Source organism: Arvicanthis niloticus, chromosome 7, assembly GCF_011762505.2.
Source record: "Arvicanthis niloticus isolate mArvNil1 chromosome 7, mArvNil1.pat.X, whole genome shotgun sequence".
NCBI lineage: Eukaryota > Metazoa > Chordata > Mammalia > Rodentia > Muridae > Arvicanthis > Arvicanthis niloticus.
The window spans coordinates 66,479,582-66,505,937 of NC_047664.1; the positions used below are offsets into that span (position 1 = coordinate 66,479,582).

The 26,356-nt window shown below is 43.1% G+C and overlaps 1 protein-coding gene and 1 long non-coding RNA gene across 2 annotated transcripts in view; one reads left to right on the top strand and one right to left on the bottom strand.

Moving 5' to 3' along the window:
• Positions 1–17,118, top strand: part of Fam114a1 (family with sequence similarity 114 member A1) — an 80,405-nt gene extending 63,287 nt beyond the window's left edge. The window contains exons 9-14 of the mRNA XM_034509234.2: positions 3,496–3,587; positions 5,482–5,643; positions 6,590–6,729; positions 9,371–9,443; positions 13,459–13,512; positions 15,450–17,118. Of these exons, the coding sequence (XP_034365125.1) occupies positions 3,496–3,587; positions 5,482–5,643; positions 6,590–6,729; positions 9,371–9,443; positions 13,459–13,512; positions 15,450–15,566 (638 nt within the window). The 3' untranslated portion in view covers positions 15,567–17,118. The remainder of the gene's footprint in view (positions 1–3,495; positions 3,588–5,481; positions 5,644–6,589; positions 6,730–9,370; positions 9,444–13,458; positions 13,513–15,449) is intronic.
• On the bottom strand, positions 1–25,424 carry LOC143443114 (uncharacterized). The gene is made up of 3 exons (XR_013111858.1): positions 25,289–25,424; positions 2,445–2,559; positions 1–2,290 (listed from the first exon to the last, which is right to left on the bottom strand). It is a non-coding gene; the product is annotated as an uncharacterized LOC143443114 (long non-coding RNA).
• Between the last annotated feature and the right edge of the window lie 932 nt (positions 25,425–26,356).

Consider the following 26,356-nt stretch of genomic DNA (forward strand, 5'->3'; position numbering starts at 1 on the left):
CACACGCCTCTTTATTTTCCCACGCATCAGAGTCATTGTTGCAAATGCAAAGCGAAATACTATTACATTGTTCATCGGTGTTGTTCTTTGGAGAAGAAACTGGGTTGTGCTGCCAAACAGAAAGTGTTGCCACAGGCGATGTGATGTGTTCTCATTTAAATATAGAGTCTCATTCAGTAAACACACACACACACACACAGAAGTGCTGAATATCATATTTTAAGAAAAAAATGATAAACTTGGTGGCTGGAAGGGGAATGTGGTAAATTTGTCTCTCTCTTCATGACAAAACCCGATTATCTCTTATAATAGATCCATTTTCCCTGAAGGCCATCTCCAGATGATCAAAACACTATTAATTTTCATTAACTTAATTTAATAAATAAATGTCATCCAGACACTTAATGAGGCACTGGGAGAGAAGAACAGGAGTGTTGTTAAATCAACCCCAACACAAAGGCATATGAAAGGTCCAGGAAGACGGAGGGGTTGCCCAAAATAACGGCAGAAAGGAATATAAGAAAGAAAAAAAAAGAGAGCAAAATTATGGCAGAAATGTAAGCATCTCACCAGGATTGTTTTTCATATACGTGCACTTTTACTCCTAAAATCTTCTAACAATTAAGTAATTTATTTGGTAGTCTCAGAAAGTATAATAACAAGCCGTCGTCTTTTAGATTAAATTTAATATCAGGTTCCTGTGCACTGAATAACACGGGCTCATGGTTTGCCTGTTTGTCTTTTTGCCACACTGTAGTCTCACCACACCACACAGCCATGGCCCTCCAATCTGCTTTACCAAGGCTGTGAAGAGATCTTTAAAAGCCCATTTTCTGTTTTTTATTGCCACGAGGACGTTCTCTTAGCCATATATACAGACCAAGAATAGCAGCAATAGTCTTTGTTACAACACTATCATCTGTTTTTATATATTTTTAGTGATTTTTCCCCTCTGAAATACATAATAAAAGTTACTGGTATATGTTTAGTAGAAATGATGCACATTCAGAAGCTGGAGCCTCCTGAAGCATTTGTGTTCTGATTTACTGTCAATTCCCACCAAATATATTTAATATTGCATGTTCATGTCAGTGTGGTGCATAACAAACATGGTTTTCCATCTTTACGAAACAATTCAATATTATATTTGAATCTTATAGTAACTAAAAAGGGAAGGCTGGAGTCGGGGTGTGGCTCAGTGCTTCCTGAGCAGGAATAAGGCCCTGGATTTGATCCCTAGCAACCCTCCAAAAGTACAACATAAAATCTTACAAAAAAAACAGAGGGTGATTTTATGATCCCCAGTTGATGGGGAAGGTGGGGCGCAGGGGGGAGACTGAAGCCTGCTGACTGGTTTCAGGCCCCAGAGGTTAAGGAGCAGGGCTGGGGTGGGTCTCAGCCAAGGGCTTCAGCCCTGCAGCACAGCCTCCCAAGGAATGATGGAGACTGAGCTGTTCCCAGATGAGGCCTTGCCCATGTGCTTTTAGTAGACTCTCACTTCTTTCCTCTCTCTTTTTTCCTCTTCCGCCTCACCCCCTCCCTTCCAACCTCTCCTTACTTGGCTAATAGAGTCTCATTCTCAACTCTCCTCAGGCCTCACTCTGTCGGAAGCTTTCTTCCTATGCATTTCTCGTTGCCAGGGTCCACACCCAGTGCACACATGTCCATCATCCTGTGCAGCCACGCCGGCCTCCTTACTGCCCCTGACCTTGACAGACACGTTCCCTGCTAGACTTTACTGCCACTGCCAAGCATCTAGAACGCTTCTCCCCTCACCTCTGAGGCTACCCTCAGGTGGGGACTACACCCCCAACTTCATCTTTCCCTTCTCAGTTACTATATGAAACAAATATATTGAACTGTTTGTAAAAATGAAAAACTTGTGTAAATAAATTATTATGTACCACACTGACACGAACACACAGAGATTTTAAATGTGTTGGGGAGGAATGTGAATGGGTGAGAACACAGAGGCTCCAGAGGCTCCAGAGGCTCCAGAGGCTCCAGAGGCTCCAGAGGCTCCAGAGGCTCCAGAGGCTCCAGAGGCTCCAGCTTTTAAAGACAAATTGATTCCTCGTAGCTTCCCCCGAATCCTGACTGGTTCAGGCTGCTATAACAAACATCACAGCAGACCTTACAAACAACAGAAACTTATTTCTCACAATTCATAAGTAAGTCTGTGATCAATCAGAGTGCTGGCAGATCTGGTGTGTAGTGAAGGTCCATCTCTGGGTCACAGTCAGCATCCTCTAGCTGTATCCTCACATGGGAGTGGAGACCAGCCAGCTCTCTAGGGACAAAGACACTAATTTATTCATGTGAATTTCATGCTCATGACCAAAAGCCCCAACTCTTAATACTATCGGCCTAGTGATTAGGTGTCCACAGACAAGCTTAGGGAAACACAGAATGTAGCACCTTCTATATAAAATCCCCAAACTCACTTGCTGCTCTTGCGGAAGACCTGCGTTGAGTTCCCAGCACCAACTGGACTCACAGACACCCATCCGACATCCTCTTCTGTCCTCCACTGACCTCGGTGGGGACCAGGCATGCACCCTGTACACATACATAAATGCAGTCAAGCAAGAATAAAATAAATAAAAAGATAAAAAAAAACTTTATAATAATTTCTAGGTTCTAGCTACCCCTATCCTTCTCCCATGGTTCATACTTCTCTGTAAAACTCATCACTTGACAGAAATGCTTTGTTCATCCGTTTGTTTATTAGCTTGTCTCCCTTGTGAGAATATATTTAGTTTTATTTTATGATGTATAATATATATATGATTATTATATTATGTATTATATGATATCTTAATAGATTATCAATTCAAATAATATTTTCTTTAGAACCTATTATGTTCCAGATATCATATTAGGAATGAGTTAAACTCTTTTCTGTCCTTAAATAGCTTCCCATCTGAGAAAATAGATCATTAAGAAGTATCATAGTACCACACAGGTGTTCTAGAGAACCTTGGGAAATTTCTCCAGAGAGGTGGTGTTACATCAGAGCACACACCCCACGAGAATTCTGCTCACTCAGCCCTTCGAGTCCTTCCTCAGCACCACACCCTGGGCATTGTCAAAGTTGCTATAGGAAGCATAACCATTCTCTGGGTACCAGGCACCAGAGGCCTGACACAGGTCATACATACTCATTCTTTCAGCAACGGGCTGTAACAGCTGTGTCCCCAAGATACACAAGGTCTCTCCCTACCCGCTGTTGTCTCTGAGCCAGCCCAGGGGTGCCCGAGTGCCAGAGGCCTGCAGCTAGGCCTTGGCAGCCCTCTCCAGGCAGCCTGATGCTTCCCTGCTGTGCTCGCCAATGGAAGGTGACATCCATCTTCCCAGGCAGCCTCAGGGCACACTGCCAAAGCCTCTCCTTAGTCTACCCTGAGTGCCTGCTGCAAAGTCAGGGGAGCTGCCACATTCTGAAGGATGAAAAATAAATGAATCACGCCTCTTACTGCTGTCTTGTTCTGTTTCTAGGCCTAGAAGAAAGCGGGGAAGAATTTGCTAGGATGCTTACAGAGCTCCTGTTTGAATTACATGTCGCCGCCACACCTGACAAACTCAATAAGGTCAGAACCAACCCATTCTGTGTCTTTGGTTTTAAAAGGGGCTGGGGAAAAGGGTCTCGGTGGTAAGATTCCTCAGATCTGCAAGATAGAAAAAAACACCCCCCCACACACACACACACGCTTGCCACACACACACACACACACACACACACACACACACACACTCACAGCATAGCAGGAGGAGGGGAGTCTGGGGTCAGTAATTAGTATCTGCAGAGGCACCGTGATGCATGCAAGGCTTCTGAGACCTCCGTTCTGTAATTTACGAGTAATTATCTGGTGACCTTGAAAAAGTCAGTTGCCCTTTCACAGTGAAATAGAATGTTCTGTCAGAGGATGATTATCTTCAAAGTGAGGTGAGGGGGAATCATCAAGGGACTTTTCAGACTCCGCTCCCACCCTTGCTTTTTAAAGAGACACGCCAGTTTTAGAGCCATGAGAGAGGTTCATGCCTCTCCTCTCACCTGGGCCACCACTGCTCTAGCACATCTTAGGAATCCAGCCTTGGCATTCCAGATTCCTCTAACACCACAGTGCATTTCTTTTTTTTTTTTTTTTTTTTTTTTTTTAGGTTTTTCAAGACAGGGTTTCTCTGTGTAGCCCTGGCTGTCCTGGAACTCACTCTGTAGACCAGGCTGGCCTCAAACTCAGAAATCTGCCTGCCTCTGCCTCCCAAGTGCTGGGATTAAAGGTGTGTGCCACCACTGTCCGGCACCGCAGTGCATTTTGCAAGTTAGTACCTGGTCTTGCTGTAAAGATTTCTTAAGGAGATGCTGATCCTTAATTACTCAAGGCTCTGTAATTTCTTTTCTTTCTCCCTCTCCCTTTCCTCCTATATCTTACCTTACCTAACAGTGGTTTGCATCACCCCTCACCCGTTATAATGGGTGAAGAAAGAACAGAATGAGGAATAGAGGTGGTGAGATGAGGAATTTCTTTCTGTTAGGGGTCAACGATCTGGCAGGTCAGCTGGGAAATTACCTTGTTCCTCTCCCTACAGCACCCTCTATGGCTTGGAGGGAAGAAAGGGGACTTCTCAGTTGCATGGGTCAGCCTTTATTCCTACAAGAGGACTTTTTTTAGGGTTGTTCTCTCCCAATCTGCGAGCTCTTAAATTACCTCCCAACATTCTGACATATTGAACTTGGACACAGGCTTTAAGGTTTAACATAAGATGAGCCACATCTTTTGTTTAAGCAAACAGCTTAAAGGGTCTGATGAGTCTGCCCTGTCTCCGAAGTCGGGAAGCAACAGACTGGGTGAGAAAGGTGGTCTCTGCAGTTTCCAGTTAGCCATGACTTTGTAGGTCGCAGGTTGCTTATATTGCTATCCTGGCAGAGCCAGGCCTCTGCTCACCCTAGAGGTTGGAGGGCCCTCCATGAACCAGAAGGAGAAAAGCCGTCAATCTTCTCATCACTACGTTATTGGTTCCTGAGACGATGAGGGCTTTAGGAAAACCACCACATGAGGAAGCTGGCTTCAGCCATGACCCTTTACTGATTCCCAGCCTATACATACATACATACATACATACATACATACATACATACACACATACATACACACATACACACACATGTATACATACACACACACATCTTTTTATCACCACCCATGAAATATAAAAAATACACTGTAGCAGCATCTGTCCGTTTTCTCCTCTAAATATCATTTTTAAAATGCCCTTTTAGAAGTTCTTAGGCCCTTCGATGTGATCTATATACTTTGCATTCCACCCTTGTTTTCTAGTTTATAATTTTTATGAGCCACGAAGTTGCCGTCTAAGGGGCTTTAGGACTGGCCCCACATATCTGCCCTGGAGGTTCTGGGTTGAGAGGACTTGGTTTTCACGTTCCCACCATAAATGTATTGTTTGGTCGGGGGGCCATTGCAGGCCATGAAGAAAGCTCATGACTGGGTTGAAGAGGATCAAAGTGTGGTGTCAATAGATGTGGCCAAAGGGTCCGAGGAAGAAGAGAAGAAAGAAGGAGAGGAAGAGAAAGCTGAGGAACCTGAAGAAGACAAAATGGGGGGCAAAGGAGCTAAGACTATAGAGGTAAATCTACCGGCCTCTGCCGCACTTACCTGGGATGATTCTATACGGAGCCTCGTTTACAGTGAGGAGACCCCCTTTCTATTTACACTGTGTCCTCCATTCTAGTAAGGCTGCAACAGACACTCCCGCTTCTCTATCCCAAGACAATCTGTGGCTTAGCATAGATTTTTGTAGCCTTTTCTCCATAATTTTATAATTTAAAAGCAGAAAGATCTTTGGGAACATAATTGATTTATCTTTATGCAAATGTGTTACTATAAATTGTCTTTATGCTCCCTCACTAATGAGGCAACTGAAGCCCTGTTTCATTGCTGGGGCCTCTTTCCTGCAGTTTAGTACACTCATCTGCTATACTTTATGTCCTGCCTGTGCTCCAAAAGTCATCTGCGATAATTGTTCCTTATGCTGAGTTCCAATTTTAAAGCAACTAAGGTAGAGTACTCCAAGGAAAAAATGTCCAATGGAGTGTCTTCCTGCATCTTCCCTTCAGAGCAACACACACACACACACACACACACACACACACACTTTGTATGCATGGTTTGGCTTTGTGTGGAGACCAGAGGCTGCCTTTTCTCACTCTCTTCAGTCATTTTCCACAGTATTGTTTGGGTCAGTGTACCTGGTGCTAACATAACATTGGCTATGGCCAGTGAGCCCCAGGCATCAGTCCATCCCCCATCCTCCTGCCCTGGGGTTAAATCCATGCAGCACTTATGTAGATGCTGAACATGCAAACTCAGGTCCTCATGCTTGTGCAAAAGCACTCTACTGACTAAGCCACCACCCCGTATCACCCTGGGATCCAGGATTACATCATCTAGGGGCCAGGGTGTAGCTCAGCCATACAGTATGTGCTTCGAATCATGTCCCATTTTTTAATGTAACAGGGATTTTTGAAAAGTGGCTGCTTAGGGACTAATTCTCTTGTGTGCGTTCATTTCAGGAAGTGTACATGTTATCCATCGAAAGTCTGGCTGAAGTCACTGCACGCTGCATCGAACAGCTTCATAAAGTGGCAGAGTTAATTCTCCATGGACAAGAGGAGGAAAAACCAGCTCAAGACCAAGCAAAAGTTCTGATAAAGTTAATGCAACTTTTAATTCTTACTTTTAAAGTTGCACGTGTATGTGTGCATGTGGGCATGTGTGCATGTATGTGTCTGCCGTTCATACCCTAAACGCCTGAAGATTTAGATTTTCCTGTCAACTGTTATGGTCATTTTAAAAAATAAGGATTCCTTTAGGAATACAGCAATAATGATGATGATGATGATGACGATGACGATGATGATGTTGATGATGATGATACAAGAAGAGTTTTTGAGATTTAAAAGGAGACACACACACACACTAATGCATTCAGAGGTATAAACATGTTTATTTTAATAGATCAAAAGTTTCAAAGAACAGAACATTGAGGGTAATTATATATTCATACCATACCAACAGAGAAAGGACAGTCTAATATAACTTCTCAGTTCCCTGCACAGAAGTAGGCAGACACACACTACCCTTTTCAGCAACTTTACCTGCACTGCCTGGTCTGTTCTCTGGACATTCTAGCCACTAATGCAAGACAGTTCACTGCAGGCTGCATTCCTGTGCATTGCTCACTGGAGTTTATGTTCTTTAATAAGCAGTTGTTGTTGTTATTAGTTTATCTAGTATTATGTAAATATGAATATACATAAGATATATATATCTTACATGTATCATATATATATATATATATATCACATATGAAAACAGTTGGTGTGGAATCTTTTTGAAAATAGAAAATAGTGCTAAAAATAAGTCATTAATTTTTATGTGTATAATTACATGACATGTGGAATATCAGCAGATGTCCAAATACCCCTTTGTTATTATTAAAACAAGGGAGTCAAAGTATCACCCAAGAAAGAACATTTGGGGACACACACACACACACTCACACACACACACACCCCTCACGTGCATTTCGATAGCTCACTAATTTTACTACATCCGACAAGGGAAACTATGTATTTAGAAATAAAATACACATCATGTGATAATTCTAGAGAGATGGTGTACTTTCTAACATATGGAAGGAAAAGAGAAAGATTTTGAAATGCTGAGTAGCGTCTAGCTACTGCCTTGTCTTGGTAACGGATCTGAGGGAGGAGACCTGAGACTCAGAAGTCCCAGGGCATGAGTCCCTTGTTTGTTCTAACCTCATCCAGCTGTGCTGACCCCTAGCTGGTGAGTGTTCAATGAGTGCCCTCCTACCTGCCCAAGAGCACACAGCATGGTTCTCTGCTGTCTTCTGGCCTCACCCCCAATGATTTCTTCAGATGAATTTCAGATGGATGGACCCCTCCATCATACTTAATATCTTCATCATACCTAGGGGTATAATTCAGTGGCAAGCCTGCTAGCACATGGAGGCCCTATACAGAAGGAGTGGAGGGCTGGGGAGACGACTGATCCAGTGAAGTACTTGCTGTGTTCACCTGAGCACCTGACTTCAATCCCCAGCATCCATACAAAGAAAAAACCAGACAGGGCTGCAGGCACCTGTCATCTCAGAGCTGGGGCGGTGGAAAGCGAAGGGTCCATACCCCCTTCGCCTGACATGTGGTATATACACATATAAACACCTACACACACACAAAGAAAACTCTGGATATATAGGTTAGGCAGAGTCTCTATCAAAACAAAACAAACCGTCTTCTTTGCCTTTAGTAGCTCTCCTAACATGGAGTATTCTTAATCCGGAACTTTTGTTTTTCTAATAGCATTTTATTAGCTGTAAAATCACACACTATATTTGTTAGGAGAAAATCAGACAGAACACACATTGTTTGGCGATTATACTGTTTTCAGTTTTTGTCATCTGTGGCGTTAGCATAAACATGCTGATTAATTTTGTCCGTCTTGCTTTATTTTCTTGGAGTAAAGACTTAAAAGCGAATGGCCAAAGAAAAGTCCAAATTTTGAGATGATGTAAAGAAATTTTCCAGGGATCTTTATTTTGAGGCAATTAGGAATAACACAATCAGGATACAGAGAGAAGCTGGATGTGGCAGAGCACGTCCATAGTCCCAGATCTCTGTAGGCTGAGGCAGGAGGATCACTGTAAGTCAAGGCAGGCCAGACTGGGACACATAGTGACACACTGCTGAAAGGGAAAGGAAGGACTCGCGTTTTCGCCGAGCATGCCCAAGACCCGGGTGGTTCTCCAGCACCAGGAGAGGTGAGTGAGTGAGTGAGTGAATGAGTGCGTGCGTGCATGCCGTGAATGCTTTTTTTTTTGCGTTTTAATCCCCTTTCTACACTCACCACTGTGTGTGCCATGCAGGTTACTTTATAGGTTCAGTTTAGTCATTAGGAGACATGCAAATGAGTGCCCTAGTGAACGTTCGTTTATTTTAAAATGACCCAGACATAGGAGGAAAACCACCTGGCCTGAGTTTCCACTCCTATGAAAAAGATGCTCAGGCCTGCTAGTTCCCTGCAAGTGGCTTTGACTCTAAATGGAGGGCAAATTGATTAGAGGATTATTCCTTAATTAAACATGGAAAGAAAACTGTGAACCATGGATAGCTGTTGAGGAAGACCGCACATTTCTGTAGAGCGACTTCAAACTCGGGCACTGCCCTTTTGACGTCATACTGCCATTCATGTCACTAATCGTCATGAGGTTTACGTTACTTTATTGAAAACCCCACAAACCTCTTTTGTTTTTTTTTTTCTTATTTCAGATTAACCACGGCAATGTGCAATGAAGTAGCCTCCTTATCGAAGAAGTTTACAAATTCTTTAACCACCATTGGGGTAAGGATACAATTCGGACCATTTTCTTACATCTTTGAGAGAAGTGGAGCCCTGAGGAGAAGTCAGGAATACGATACCTTTTGGCACAACTCCATAATTACAGCTGTGTCATGCTGTTTTCTAAAATCAGGCCGAGGTTCCCTCTCTAAACACCACTAGCCTAGAACTCTCCTTTGCCTGGGCTATAGACTCCAGTCTGCTGTCTGCCTGGGCTATGGACTTTAGTCTGCATCTCAGACATTTGGGCTGTTTGGTGAGCGGTCAGATCTCCGTGAACCTCACTTTATTCATATATCAAAAGAAAGGGTGTCAAATGAAGGTTCCTTTCCATTGCTTATTATCTATCATTATATTACTCAAGAATCTCTATTAAAATAATTAATTTTAAATATTATCATTCAATATTGCCTCAGTCTAATAAGCCACATATGATAAGAATTGGAAAAAAAAAAGTGTTGTCAATGAACATCTAAGTGTTTCTGTTCTTAAGATAATAGCCGTGAAATATTGCATATATTTCAATGTGTGGCTTCTGATTACATAGCTAGGTTGTGCCCTTTCTGTCCCAGGTGGTTCTTGTGGGCTGGGGGAGATGGCTTAGCTGATGAAGGATTTCATGTGCAAGTGTGAGACTGTGAGTTCAGGTCCCCAGAGCATGCCTGTAATCTCAGTGCTCTGGAGGGAGACTAGGTGCTCCTCCCAGGGCAAGATGGCTCTCTAGAGTAGGCAAATGGGCTAGCTCCAGGTTCAGCAAGAGACCTTGTCTCAGTAAATAAAAAAGAGTGTGATTGAGGGAGACAACTTAGCATCAACTTCTGCCTCCAGACACATGCACGTACGCATGCACCCGCACATGCATGCAAGAATGTGTGATCCCCCATGGTACACACATATACATGGGGGAAGAAGAAATCAGTCATATTATAAAGTCAGGCAGGAGGAGCAAGTGGGAAACTTACTCCCCTTTTATCTTCCTACCTTTAAAGTCCCTAGATGTAAGATGTGACTCTCCTTCCCAGAGACACAGGAAAAAGGGTTGAGTCAGGGTATTTACAATTGCAATATACAGTCTTATAGGAATGGCTGGAAGTCTGAAACCAGGGCTATGCTCTCTCTGAGGCCTCTGGGGATGGGTTACAAATGGCTCAGATAAAGGGGAGCTTTATGGAAGTTGGTGGAAAACTGTGAATAGCTTTGGGGACCCAGCGACAGAGCTCACTCCCACTCTGAACTATCCCCACAATCTGTCTCTTCTTTCACATTCCTTTTTCTGGCTGAGAAGTTTCAGATCACCAGCATGGGTCAGAAGGTCAGATGGCCACCTTGAACTCACTCAGCTTTGGTTGGGGGCAAGATGGTGGCATGTAAACCTACATAGCTGCTGGGGTATGACTGCAGGTAGGCAAAGAGCAGTTCTTCAGAGAAATGGGATATCCGTCCCCCATATTTCCGCTAAGTGACTCTACAGATAAAGGGTGGGTTGCGAGGCCACCAATCCATTCTGCTGTCAAAAAGTCTGGTTTGCTCATTCTATCTTGGGCTTGCCTAGTTTAGACTTTTTAGCAATACCATGTTATCATCTGTAAGCAGAATGATGGGGAGATGGAAGCCATTGATAGATGGCTATCAGTCATCTGTATTGACAAGGAAGCACATTCCTCTACTCCAAATTACTTGATGACAGGCTTTGGTGGGAATGGTGGATCCCCAAGACAGTTCTAGGGCTTTCCTCATCAATTCAGTCCCCCCACTTTCTGCAGTTCACTAGCTGAGGGCCTCAAGTCCCACAGAGAGGAGCTGATGCACCCAGGCCTCTGCATTGACCTCGAAGCTCTCCATCAGCAGCCTGGCAGGCATTAGACAGATAACCAACTGTTTGGTGCCCCGGGGCTGTCTGTGGGGTTTTATATGATTTGTGTGGAACAGGTTTTTCTCCCTGAGTGGGTAATATTTGTGACACTGTTTTCTTCAAGCTGTACCACATCAGACCCTACATAGCGCTTCCCAGTGCACGCATGCCAACCACCTGGAGACCTTGTTAAAATGCAGATTCTTATTCAGCCAGTCTGTGTGAGCTGAGGACAGGGATTCTGCATTGTTAATCAGCCCTAGAGTGACCAAGCCAAGGTCTTTTCCTGAGCCAAGGTCTACACTGCCTGAGCCAAGTTTCTGGCAGGTGGATATGTGCTTGGACTTACAATTGTACACAAACCCAAACACGAGTACACACATTTTCAAGTGCAAACATGAGCAAATGTGTGTTGTCCATCTGGAGACAGCGAAAGCTACATCGGAAATGGAGCTCACCACACACCACACAGCCCCGGTCTGCAGCTCTGAAGACTCATTTGCATCCATCATTGTTTCTGCTCTCCAAAGCAGCCATTATTCACAACTTGAAGCTAACGAGTGTGTATTGCTCTCCAGACTCTGTTTAAATGGCTCACATATCTCATCGATTCTGAAAACCGATGTCATCTTACTGCCCTTGTTTTGATTGTATCTTAGAGGTTTATTGATAATCACATAAACATGAAAGCGGATACTATCACGGGTTTTCTGGTTACTTACTAAAGTGACTTGAGTGTTTGAAGAGGTTCTTCCCCCACCCCCTGCACGACTCCATTGTGGTTTCCTCAAAGAGGCATCTGTCTCTGAAGAGTTATGCCAACAAAGAAAGGCTTCTCTGGAAAAGATATACTTAATTCATATGCTTCTGTTTGCTTGCCACAGAGCCTTGCAGGTACAGTAAGGGAACCCAGCCGACTGAGATTACCCCATTAATGAGTATTAATGAGAGGTTTTAGGTAGGAAAGCCTGCTGATTGACAGCCAAATACTATAGATAAAAATAGCTATCATCTCTCCCTTCTAAAGCACCTGAAACGGGGATTCGTTCTCCGTGCTGTACACACACACACTTGTGTTTTTCAAACCCGGACCTGCAGACCTATTTGAAAGTTCTAGTTAAGAATGTTCTCACCGTGTTACTCTTCTGGTAGATAACCTACAGTAATTGTGCTCATGGGTGAGGTGGGGAGAGAGGGGGAGAGAGGGAACAAGGAGAACAAAGAAAGAACAGGCAGAATAGACTACTAGGTTAGATAACTGGAGGACTGGACAAACAACAATAATAACAGCAACAATAATAATAATAATAATGTCTCGGGCTGGAGAGATGACTCAGTCATTAAAAGCATGTACTACTCTTGCAGAGGACCCAAGTTCAGTTCCCAACACCCACATATTACATATTGAAGATCACGACTGTCTATAATTACAGGTTCAGAGACTTCAATGCCCTCTTCTGGCCCCTGAGGGCACCTGGACTCACATGCACACATCTACACCAACATATACATGTAATTAAAAATAAATAGAATAAAATTCTTAAGAATAAGAATCTCAGTAAGCTATACAGATGCCTTAATTAAAATGTGCTGTGAGGCGTGGCGCGTGTCTATAATCTCAGCCCCTGGAAACCTGAGGCAGGAGGATGATGAGTTTGGACTAGTCTGGGCTACACAAAGACCAAAATGGGTTGGGTGGGGTTTTTTTTGTTTTCTTTTTTTTGTTTTTTTTTTTGACACAATAATAAAAATCATGACAAATTTTCCATCAACATTGTAACCCTAGCTGATCTGGGTGTAGGATGGTGTCAGGCAGATCGGAGAAGTAGAAGGCAGGATCCAATCAACTACCAACTTCTAACCACTAAAGAGTTTACATGTCTAGCAGTGTGAACTCAACATAAATTACTCTACCTCCCCGATCACCGTTTCTTCATCCAGCTAATGCCCAGCCTCATCCCAGCACCAAGCTCCTTACGGCAGGACTCCGTAGGACTGCTAGTAGAATTAGAGATTACATAAGGAAGGCACAGACACAAAGCCTGGTCTATGGTGAGCGCACTTCGTCCTCTAAGACATTCCTCTACAAAGTGCTGTCTTGTTTGATGCGCTAAGCCTTACGGTACAAAGCCCTAATCTGTCAATTTCATACTTTCAATTTCACAGAGCAACAAGAAGGCTGAAGTCCTTAACCCCATGATTAATAGTGTGTTTTTAGAGGTAAGTAGCCCCCAGAGAGAAAGTACTCCAAATCAAAGTGAGTGTTACAGCCATGTTCTTTTTTTCTCTTTTCTTCCTCCCCGTCAGCAAGTGTTATTGGAATTCTAAATCCTATCATCAACAGTCTAACAGTCTCTCTCTGTGTGTGTGTCCATTTCTGTAGCTCAGCCAGCTGTCAAGCGTCTGGTAGAGCAGCAATGCCTAATTTCCAAGAATTCCTGATTATAAAAGGAAATGCTAAGCTGGCAGGTTATTTCCTGCCACCGTTTCCCCCAGCAGATATGTGCTGCCAAGTTTGACACTGTGATTGTTGGTGGCAATGGAGGATTATTACCCACGGGTGATTTTCATAAAAACGGGCATTTCCCTTCTTCGTTCACGATAACTTTGAGCATGGCCGAATTTAAGTTTCAGGTGAGCGAAAAGGATGCAGAGCGTCTGCCCAGTCAGCGGCAAGCGTAGCGTCCCTAATGAGGGAGGGCTCACTGCTTGCCCTGCCTGCTCACTAGGACTTGGTAGCAGCAGCTGCACAGACAGAAGGCTAGCCCAGCACTACTGTGCCTCTGCAGAAAAAGAACCCAGCGATGTAAGAGAGAGGCAGTCCAAGATGCCTTCTTAGTCTTGGAGCATTGGGCACTGTGTTCTGCATGTGGGCAGTGGAGGATGACCTTCCATCAGAGACGAGGCTGTCAAACTCTTGCATGTGGGGTAGCCACAGGGCCCTGAAAGCAGCTGTGGAACATGGGCAATACACAATGCCATTGTCTTCACATTTAGATGACAAGAGTAAGCAAGCTTTGGAGAGTACATAGCATCAGAAATGCTGCCTCAGAACTGATGGCAGCATTGCTATTATGTCTCGCTGTTAAGCAAAACTGTCCATGGACAAAACTTAGCAAAGTGGTGGCAGTGAGAGTCCTTGCTTAGGACACAGTCACACAATGGAGTCGACCAGAAGGGGCAGGAACTGTAGGGACAAGTCCAGTGGAACAGACACAACCAATAGAAACCCTGGAAGGCAGAGGCAGAGTGTAAGATAAGAAAATCTATCTTCTGGACAGCCAGGCATGGTGCTGTACACCAGCAATCCCAGTACTCAGAGGTCTGAGGCAGGAGGATGGTAAGTTTAAGGCCAACACAAGCTATATAGTGAGACTCCGTCTCACTCTCAGTATCCAACCCCAGATCTCTGTCCTGGTTGCCAGATTAAACATGTACATTCGCACATTAATTTACCATATTTGTACACCACAAATATGGCACCCAATAATTATCTGCTGGCCAAGGAGAAACTTTCATGTTCTAGTTACCCTTCCTAAACTTCATCTGTTGGCCATTTTTACAATCATCTCTCCAGGGCCCTCTGTGCAGAGCTCTCTGTAAAACAGTTGTGGTTTAGACCCTAGCCTGTGATTTCAGGACCATGGGGTTGACCTGAGAAAGGGGTAGATAATACTGTCCATGCTGGGCCATGAATTTACACATACTCACATTCCTTAAAGCCCATGGAAACGATTTGTCTCATTTTGAATGAGGTCCTTTTGTTAAAGACCTGGGCACACTCCACCCAAAAACATGTGTTGACATCTGCTGCAAGCGCAGACATTCTGAGAATGATATTTTCGCACTTCCCTCTCCTTGGACGAAAAGGATGTTGTTGGTGCTGAATAGATGGTCAGCGGTTAAGAGCACTGGCTGCTCTTCCAGAGGACCCAAGTTTGATTCCCAGCAACCAGTTGGTGGCTCACAACCATCTGTAATGGGATCTGATCCCCTCTTCTTGTGTTCATTAAGGCAGGGCATATGAGAGAAAGAGAGAAGAGAGAGGAGAGAGGAGAGAGGAGAGAGAGAGAGAGAGAGAGAGAGAGGTTATACAATGACAGCCATCGAAACTGAACTAGGAAACTACCCCTCAGCTCTGATTTTCCTTCTTGCAGGGCTGCAATAGCACCACATATGTCCAGGACGCCCTCCAGCTGTTGCTCCCGGTACTGCAGGTCTCCCATATCCGTAGCAGCTGTTTGAAAGCTACAGCCCAGCCAGATTCCAGCTAGTTCAATGGCAGGCCACATCTCTTCACTACATACCATTTAAAGGCAACAGACTCCTACGCCACTGGCCAGACCACCCATCTGAGGACACTACAAGCAATTTTTGCACAGTTGAAAATACAGAGAGCTAACATTTCTCTTAATGTATACTGTTTTATCAATAATTATATTTTCTTTATGTTAACTTAAACTTGTACTTATTATATTGAAGTTTTCCTGTAATTTGCAGTTCATTCACAAATATATCTGTTTTCCTGGTCAATCAGACTATATTTAGAAATTCATAGAGAGACTCTAGATTTTTGTTCAGCTTTGAAATGTCTACCTTTCTGTGCCCTATTTTTTTTTCTAAAACATGGCTTTAAGTAAGTTCTTATATTGAATTTCATTTTGTTGCATAGACATCATAAACAAAAATAATGCTACTTATTTGGTTTAAAAGGGGACATAAATATCTTTTTGTAGTCATTCATTTTGTGACAAGATTTATTGAACACCTACTATGTGTTTACCATAAAGGAATAATCACATGTTCTTAAAGATGAATTATAATAATCCTTAACATACTTTAAGATGTTCTCTAAACCTTAAAATGCTTGAAGAACCAAGTAAATGGGTGATTGTTTAAAATGTGCTACCCTTAAATTTGTTATAATTTTTCAACCTCTTTGAACTTCTTTTTAATTCCAGATTACCTCTAGGGTAAAAATATGTATGAAAAGGGGTATGAAAGAATATTAATTTTTGAGACAGGAATATCACTATGTAGCCTTGACTGACCTGAAACTCACTATGTAGACCAGGCTGGCCTAGAACTCACAAACATCTGCCTGCCTTTGCCTCCCAAGTACTAGGATCAAAGGTGTGCACAACTATGCCTGCCTGGCCTGAAGGAAATATTTTAGTTTAGGGTGTGTGATGGCAAAATTACAAAGCTGAGAAGCATTTTAACAGAAAACTAAAGGGGTTTTAGCCAAGTAGAAACCCTGACTGCATTTCAAAAATGCCCACTAACCCGACACGAATGGTAGTGGCAAAGGGTGGAAAGTTGTAAGTTGACCGAGTGGGGTATTGGTCCAGGGACTTGCATCAAAGACCTTGTATGTGACAATGGCACTGATGCCGGGCTCTTCTGAGATGCATCTGGATTTTTGTTGTTGTTGTTGTTGTTGCTTTGTTTTTTTTTTATTTTTTTTCAAGCTGAGATTCTCTGGCATGCTTCTGTTTGAGACCATCGCTGACATCTCTACCAGCGGTGTCCAAAATAGTCGTGCCCAGTGGCCTATTCCAGGGCAGATGATGCCTGTAGTCTTGAAAGGGAGAAATCCCTCCTTTGTATTTGCTTTGTTCCTTTGTTCCTGTGGTAGAAGCAACTATGTCTGTCCCCTATGGGACAAGCAGATATTTGAATTCTCTCCGTAGCATTTTTGTGTGTGTGTGTGTCTGTGTTTTGTATTTCAGCTGTATATCTCCTGAGACAACCAAATAAAAACACAAGGACAATTTATTTGCAACCTAGAAAAATAAAATTCTCTTTAAAAAAAAATTAAGTAAAGGTGTGACGTTCTTCCTTTCCTGACATCTGGAATGTTTCTGATATTAAGTGTGGTGATGATCAACTGTTGACCATGTCACAGTCACCTCTATGAAATTCTATAATTAATTAAATGTATAGAGCAGAAGAAATAATCTAGATTTGTAATCTTCACATCAGAGGGATTTGTACATTGACTAGAAATACAAAATAAAAACAAATACCGCCAAACATTAGATTCTCGGACTTAGTCTCTCGGCTGTCAGTGCTGGGGCAGTGACTCAGCAGGCAGAGTGTTGAGAGAGCATAATAACCTGAGTTTGGCTCTCCAGCATCTATCTGTGTGCACAATTGTAATCCCAGCAGTGGGAGGGAGAGACAGGAGGATCCCTGGGGCTCACTGGCCAGCCAGTGTAACCAATTGGTAACCTCCAGGTTCAGAGAGTGTTAAGGTTCGTATATGTTCCACCCAGGGAGTAGCACTATTAGGTGTGGCCCTGTTGGAGTAGGTGTGGCCTTATTGGAGGTGTGTCACTGTGGGTGTGGGCTTGAAGACCCTCATTCTAGCTGCCTGAAAGCCACTCTTCTACTAGCAGCCTCCAGATAAAAATGTAGTACTCTCAGCTCCTCCTGCACCATGCCTATCTGGATGTTGCCATGTTCCCACTTTGATGATAATGGACAGAACCTCTGAACCTATAAGCCAGTCCTAACTAAATGTTGTTCTTATAAGAGTTGCCTTGGTCATGGTGTCTGTTCACAGCAGTAAAACCCTAAGACAGAGACCCGGCATCAAAAGATAATGACAAGAACAGTAGGGGAAGATGGCCAAGGTGCACGTGGCCAACTCAGACACATAACACAGGCACAAGTGCCTGTAGAAATATGTGTGCACACCACACACATACCTGAAAGAGAAGTTCAAAACACAAGGTAGTGTATGCCTGTAATACCAGCACTCAGGAGGTAAGGCAGGAAGATCAGAAGTTCAAGACCACCCTCAGCTACATAGCAAGTTCAAGGCCAGGCTGGGCTACCTGAGGTTCCATCCTTACAACACTACCTAGACATTCATTTAGTGTACAGAAAAAAAATTTAATTATAAAACAATGTCTAAAACAACATTAGAATAATAGATTTAAAGTAAGCAATATTATTGACATTTTATATATCTATCTTTTAATGAAAAAACATTCAAGGTTGCCAAGTAGAGACATGAACTGAAAGGATTCTGTGATCTATGATCTGTAAACTTAACTGTTTAAGAGAGAACAGTCATTGACTGTAGACCCATTGTCTAGGATGTCTCTCTCTCTCTCAGTACTGGCTTCCACCATCACTTTGAAATAATTCCTGCTTTGCTTTACTTGAAAAACTGTTAAAACACATGATCCAGACCTGAGGAAATGTGAATCTATTACTAAATGAATGATTTAGCAGGCCTACCATGGAAGTTTGCTATTTCTTCAGTAATACTTTACATAAACTGGGTTCATTGCACTATACACAATTACCCTGAACAAGCAATGCCAGATTTTGCATCAAGTACAACATAAGTTCTGGCCTAAATAATGAATGTAGCCCCAAGTCTGTGCCTTATTAAATAAAAAGTATCCAAAGCTAATTTCAAATTCAAAGTAAAAAGCATTCAAGAAAAAAATTGCTTCGGGATACTGATACACACAGATGCAAAGGACAAACCGAGTCCTAGACCTTGAAGGACAGGCCTAAGTTAGCATCCTCTGCCCGGAGAACAGCAGTGTGTGCTTTCTCTGGGTCTCACACAGGGCTGGACGCAAGCTCAGAGGTAAAGGAGCATGTGACTCATTGAAGCTGTGAGCAAAGGAAGCCACACACACCAACAAAGAAACGGCACGCTCCAGACACAGAGCAAAGGGGACCAGGAGTGTCTCCACACTTCTGTGTCCGGGCAGAAACAACATAAGAAAAGGACAAGTTCTCCAGGTGCAGGGTCGAAATATTTCAGCCCATTGTAATGAAGAAGACAGAGTGAGACTGGACAGCTCGTGGCTGCAGGAGCCTGTGGCGTGGAAGCTGTTCACATCACATGGCAAATCAAGGGACCTGAGAGTCTAACAGGATATGGGGGCCTTTCAAAGGCCCCTAATGACATGTTTTCAGCAACTAGCTTTTCCATTCCTCACACCACACCTAAAGTTCCCAGGGTCTCACAAAAAACCCCACCACCAAGTGGGGAACAAGCTTTCAAAACAAAGCCTAGAGTGGAGTGGGCACATTTCAGATCCAACCCATAAGAAAGAAGCATTAGCAATGTGATGGCGGAAGGAAAGTGCAAATTAACAGAAAAAAAAAAAAAAAAGCGCCCCAGTGCAGGAAGCAAAGGTGTCCTTGAGCTGTGTAGAAAGAAATCAGCCGCTCTGAAGTGCTTTTGATTCCAGAGACGCACCTTCTGTGCAGGCTGGCCTCGATGCACCAGTTTAAGAAATAAACACAGGAAGGGTCCTTTCAAATTTACAAAATGTTGAAATAATCATTGCATTTCTCTTTGTCCTAAAATGAAAAATGCTGTGTGTGTGCTCACACGTGAACACATGTGCACGAGTGCTGAACAGATAAGGCTGATCATGCTATACAACTTCAAATGGTGTTTAATTTTACAAAAGTAATTACAGAGCCAAGCTGGAGTGGGTTTTTGTTTTGGGGGCTTTCTTTCTTTCTTTCTTTCTTTCTTTCTTTCTTTCTTTCTTTTCTTTGTTTTTTCTTTCTGATAATATAAGAAAGTGCCCTTTGATCCTTTCTTTACGCATGCCCTGCATCCTAATGTTTAGACCCAGGCTTCAACTTAGCTCCTTAAATTATCACATTTGTAAAGGCGCTTCAGAAAAGATGATATTGAAAAATCCATCTTAGAATGGCGATTCTGTGCTGGGTTTGTAGTTGATTAGCGTTCACAAGGCTTCAGACCAGCCACCCTTCTCATAAAAGAAGATAAATGAGGGGTTACCGTGTGTGTTGTTTTCTAAGCTATCTCATTTCATAGGCAGGTTTGTATTTGTTTCCTATAGGTTCACAGGTCTGAAGAAAGACATGGTTTTCTTCCATTTCTATTCCATCCTATACTCTACACTTTATGGTTAAATCATGACAACCCAAATGGTGAGAATATATTGATGTTATTTCTATTAGTTCTACTGTCAGGGGTCATCACAGGTTGGACATAGAGAGAGTGCAGAGGGTTGGAATTTTGCATTGGGAATTGAACTAAATCCACCTTTTTCTGGATCACAGAGGATTTTTTCCTAGCATGAGCCATCAGCCAAGAAGCAATAGGATTATGCCAGCCTATAGTGACTGTGACTCACCCGACTGACCTGCCTTTTGTCTTACTCTCAAAGGAAGTTTAACCTGAAAAGAATAATATGGGGATGTCTTCAATGCCTTCACTGAGTGCAGAAATTTGGGGTGATCCAGAGCTGATCTATCTTCCTGCCCTGTGTGTTCAACTGGCAGGCTTCTCAGATGCGATTTGGAAGGAAAAGGCAGTACAGAAGCCAAGGCCAGATGGGTGAGACCTTGGCAGAAAGCAAAGCTAAGCCTTTGAGTTCTTGCCATCTTCATCCTGTTTCTCTCACAGGATTTTCTTAAAAACCATCATTAAGTACACAGCATCCTGGATCAGTTTTTTACCAATCTGCCCAGCTTTTCCCTCTCTCTAATTTCCTTTCCCCATTCACCAGAGAACTATGCACTCAGAATTTCATGATCATTCATATGTACTTACTGTATGCTAAGCTGTGTATTTAGGGCTTAATGCATGGTTCCATTAAATAGTCACAATCACCCAGTTGGAAGCTGGGTGATTATAATTCTAATCCCCACCACAAGAACAAAAACAGAGACTCAGACAAGGTAGGTAACTGGCCCAGAGTTGCACAAGTAACAACGGAACTGGAATTTGAACCCAGGACAGTCTGACCTCACTAGCTAGCATTTTGAACAGGCTAGAACCACCTAACATAAGAGGAAAGTCACTATTGGCTTTAGGGAGATCTGAACGCTCAGGTTTACAGACTTAGGCACCCTGGAAGCCCTGGGGTAGGTATACAACGGAAAGCTTTAGCTGTCTGCTCTGCTTTGTTCTCATGCAGCTGAGAAAAAGCAGGGGCTAAAGAGAGCAGATGGGAGCATATGGGGTTATCTGATTCCTGGTGGCTCTCACCACAGCCTTGTTATCCTTTCTCAGACATTTACACTAAGCACCTCAGCTGAACTGTCCCCTTCATTTTCTCTTCCTTCCCTGTTCCCTTCTCCATGTCAGGGAAGCAGTCTGTAACCAGCACCATCCCTGAGCATGGAACACTCTCCTTGCTTCCTGGAGCACGGCGGTTTTAATGTTCTCCCTGCCTTGAAGATCGCAGCCTTGTCTAGACAAGCTTTAAGCTGTGTCTTCACAAAGTTCCATAAGCGGCTGAGAAACATTCTAAAAAAGTGCTGGCTGATGCCTCCTGCTCCTTGGATTTGGCACTGCTGCCAAGATGCAATGGTGGTGGTGACAGGGGTGATGGTGGTGACAATCGATGAGATAATGGTAGTAAACATTAATTATTTCTTGAGTTTCAGACACCCGGAGCAAGCACTCTGCCTCCAGTCTCATTTAATCTCCAACACTAATCTCATAAAATAGCGACGGTTGCTATCCTACTCATTTACAGATCAAAAGCTCAATCAAAGAGGTAAAATTAGCTGCCTATGTTCATCCAACTCCGAACTGCAAGAGCAGAGATTCCTAATCCAGCTGTAAATAAAATGCTGGACAGAGCTCAAGGACAGGCTAATACTAATACAATAAAAGAGAATAGGTGTTCTCTTGCTTTTCCATTGGCTGAGATCTTTACTTCTAATAATACCTGAATGTCCATCTCTGTATCCCACAGCCTCCAGCAGAGCGCTGCTGCACTGTGACCCTGACAGTGCCTTAGAGCCCAGGAGATGGTGAGTCACTTGCATGTCACATTGTCCTCATGTTATGGCCCTCAAATGCTGAGTGACCCATTGTTCACTGGAAACACGGATTGTCTCTTGCTGACAGGGATGCTGTGACGTGAAAGTCTGGCATCTTTGAACAAAGTAAGGACAGGGTAGAGGGGAAGCAGTTCGCTGCTGGGGCTAACACAGGATGAGAAAGCAAGTGGTGAGCTACAAGACAGACTCGGGCCATTTCTCTGTCAGTGAAAGGCCTTTGATACCCGTGAGCTGTTAGGCTTGGTCTGCCACTATGTATTGTAATGCTTGCTCTGTACAGAAGTTCTAGTTGCTAACGAGTGAATTCTCACCTTTATCGGCTTTTGCTCTGCAAACTTTGTTCCTTAATTTAAAACTATAGGTTAAAAATAAATGGCTACAGCCAATTACTGGAGGGATTAGAGGTAGGCAGGTTTGGGGTTACCTGGTTGGGGGGTTCAGAGAGGAGGAAGAAAAAGGACACGGAGGAGGAGAGCAGGAAGCTACCAGGAGAGAAAGAAGGACCGTGAGCACATGACAGGAGAAAGAACAAGTATTTGGGGTACTCTGCTATGTAAGTAGCCAGGCCAGGACAGCAGTTTGAAAAGTATATTCAGGGTTACACACACACACACCACAGTAATTGTCAGTCTGGGTCTCATTCATTTGTACCTTAGGTGGGGATAAATTTAAATTGGTTCAACAACAGGAGCATCCCAGTTAGAGGTGCCTTCTCCTGCAGAGCCTCATGCTTCTCTCAGGCCTCCTGTGGCCACAAACTATAATCCCAGCAATCAGGAGGTGGAGGCAGGAGGGTCAGGAGTTAAGATCATCCTTGGCTACATAGAGCATTCAAGGCTAGCCTGGGCTACCTGTTTCAAAACAATAACAACAACGCTTTTTGAGCGAGGCCCCTCCCCTGCCTGCTCATTTTTCCTCCAGGGCATCTCCACGTAGCATCCGCTGTGTCATACCTCCTGTCTGCTCTCTGCCTGACCTTGGGATGTGATTTCCACACACCAGGGTTTCTCATTTCTTCGCTCTCTGTTGTGGTTGCAGCACCACCCTACTTAGCACCTAACTGGCCTTCAGTAATTTCTACTTTGAAGAATTCACCCTTTGAGGTGCCTGTCAAGACTTTGATAGGATTAACTGTAGTGAATATTAGGCTAACTAGAAAATGTGAAACTATTTTCAAAAAGAAGAAGAAGAAGAAGAAGAAGAAGAAGAAGAAGAAGAAGAAGAAGAAGAAGAAGAAGAAGAACCACCAAAAGAATGAAATGTCCCTCTGTACTGTAGAGTTGCTAGGTGGACAAGAAGCTCTAGGTTCATTACGTAAATTAACATGAATATGTGTTCAAAGCACATTACACACAAAAATATAAAAATCCCTGAGGCAATGGAATGTTTCAAGTGGTTGAGCATAGCAAAATTTGACACAACCATTCAAAAGGACTCCAGCTCAGTTTGAAAGTTAAATTAAAACTTTTTAAATATATTTTTTAAATGTGTATGAGTGTTGTACCCTAATATGTGTCTGTGTATCAATCACATGCATCCCTGGTGTTGGGAAGAAGCCAGAAGAGGCATCAGATCCCCTGGGCGTGGAGTTACAGAGAGCTGTGAGCTGCCATGTGGGTAGGGGGATTGAACTTAGGTCCTCCAGAATGCTATTACCACTGAGCCATCTCTCCAGCTCCAAGTCGTTAAAACTTTTCAATAAAAATGTATTAATGGGTGAATTAATGTAAGTACATTTAATGAGCAAAAGAGTCTGAATAAATTGTTTCTCATAAGGAGGTGAAATAAGAGTCTTACCAGATAAGAAAAACATGAAATATACACATTAGTTTTCATGAGAATAGAAGTATCTGGAAGTGTCCACAATTTGAGTTTCTTATATGCTTTCAGGGCTGATGTTGACGACTACGAACATCTGCCCTTGACTTTCTCAGGATAGTGCAAACCCAGGGTTCTAAATGCAAAACTTCTGAAGATTATGCTGATTTAAACAGAGAACGAGGGCGTTTCTGTCTCATCGGAAAAGTCTTAGCCAGATGCTCTGTCTCTATTCATCCTTCTCAACCTGACTGGTTCTGGGACCTATAACAACTACAGAAAGCAATCTCAGACACTTCTGGAGAGAAATGCCCAGCAAATGGATTGACTGTGCTTTGGAGTTTCTAGCTTGATGCCCAGATGCAGATCATGTTTGCAAGAGACAGTTTACAATCTGCTCATCTCCACAGATGCGGCATGAGGGCAGTTAAATCCCTGTGTCTGCAGTTTCTGTCTCTCCCTCTCTAAATTGATGAGAAAGCTGTAGACACAATGGGTCTGGGTTGAATGAATCTGGGACTCTGCTCTGCTCCACAGCTCTATTTCACTCAATAGGAGACCAATAAATAAAAAGCACATAGCAAACTGGAGTCCTAATGACCTCCCAGAACCAGAGCATAGGATTGTAATGTCCTTGGCAGGGTCTAAACCATTGGGCGCATATAGGGAGGTATTGAATCATTTTGGCCATTCTGTGTGCCTTTTAAAGTACTTCAGTAACTCATAAGTACTTTCTTACGTCATTATAAAAGTAGAAGTACTCGTCACTACAATGAAAGTCATACTCCCAGCCATTCCTGTTCACTGGCTTGATGATCGACTCTGATTGGTTACCAAGAAGTCTTAGTCTGTTTGCAGTCTCTGCGATCATAGCAAGCCCAGACAGATTGGACAGAGATGTTACAATTCAAATACTATGTATCAGTCACACTTTCCTTACTATAAGCAGAGACCTGACAGAAACAGTTTAACATTGGAAGGACTTATCTCAGTCACTATTTCAGAAGATCTTGCCCATGGTTGTTTGGCCCTACATACGGGGGCCGAACTTCATGGCTGCAGGACAGTGTGACAGAGTTAGTTTCCCAGAAAACTGAGAAAAAGAGTGGAATGCCAGTGCTAAGTTGGCCTTCTTCCTCCTCCCCTTTCATTCCATCTGAGCCACAAGCCCACAGCATCATGCTGCTCACATTCACATGAGTCTCTTCCCTTCTGTTACTCCTGCCCAGAAACACAGATAGACCCAAAAGTGTGTCTCACCGATTTTAAATCCAGTCAAGCTGACAGTATTAACCATCACAGTAGGCATCCTACCCATCTCGTTTAAAACCACACAGTCTCTGGCAAAGAAAATAGAGCAAAAACTCACAGTTCCCCAAGAGAAATCACGTGCAAAATAACAAGTTTGCTTGCTGAAGAGCACCCAGTATCCTGCTTGGCTGGTCATTTCCACGGCAAGTCCAGTCACTGCCACTGCACTGGGAATCCACATCAAATGGTCTGAAATTGGCAAGCTTAAAGAATGAAAGCCTCATTGGTTTTTAAGAGCAGGAATAAAGCTCTCGATGTATCGCATCCAAATGTTGCCTTTTTTTTTTTTTCTTCTTTGAAGCAGGCCCATTTTAAAGCTGAAACTGAAACAAATTGCAAGCTAAAGTTCAGGAGAAAAATCTATTGATTTCCCTGAACCTGTGCTTGTCATTTGTTTAATCACAGATCCATCCAGTCAGCCCACAAACGTGCTTTGAAAATATATTTATGGGAGAGATGGTTCAGTGGTTCAGAGCTCATAATTTCTCATAGGGTGGAGCAGAGTACAGTTCCCAGCTTCCCATGCTGGGCAGCTCACAACTGCCTGCTAATACCAGGTCCCAAATAGAAACCCAACATACTTGGGGAAATATACATATAATAAATGTTTGTAGACTTAATACCTGCACAAAATTGAGCCTGTAACTCTCCATGACTGGTCCGGGGACCACATTCCCTTCTGGTCTTTGCAGATACCTACAGTCATGTGCACATATAGACACACAAATACACATAACTAAAAGCAATAATAAAACTTCTAAAAATGTTTAATTTATTTTTGACAATTTTACACACAAACACATATAATGTATTTAAATCATATCTCATTAGTCTCATCCTTGTTATCTCCCTTCCACTCCTCTGAATTCCTCCTTTTACTAACAAGTTCCTACTCTACTTTCATGTCCTTTTAATTTTTATATGACCTATTTAAATAATGAAGTGCCTAATTAAGGCTGTTTGCATGCGCTTGGACACGGGGTTATTTACTGGGCCACAGGCCACTTACAAGTGACTACACCATTCAAGAAAAGGTCTCCTCCAGCCCCTAGCAGCCATTAACCACTCCTCAGTTAGGGGTGGACTGGTGATGGAGAGTTACAGGCTCAATCTGTGCAGGTACTAA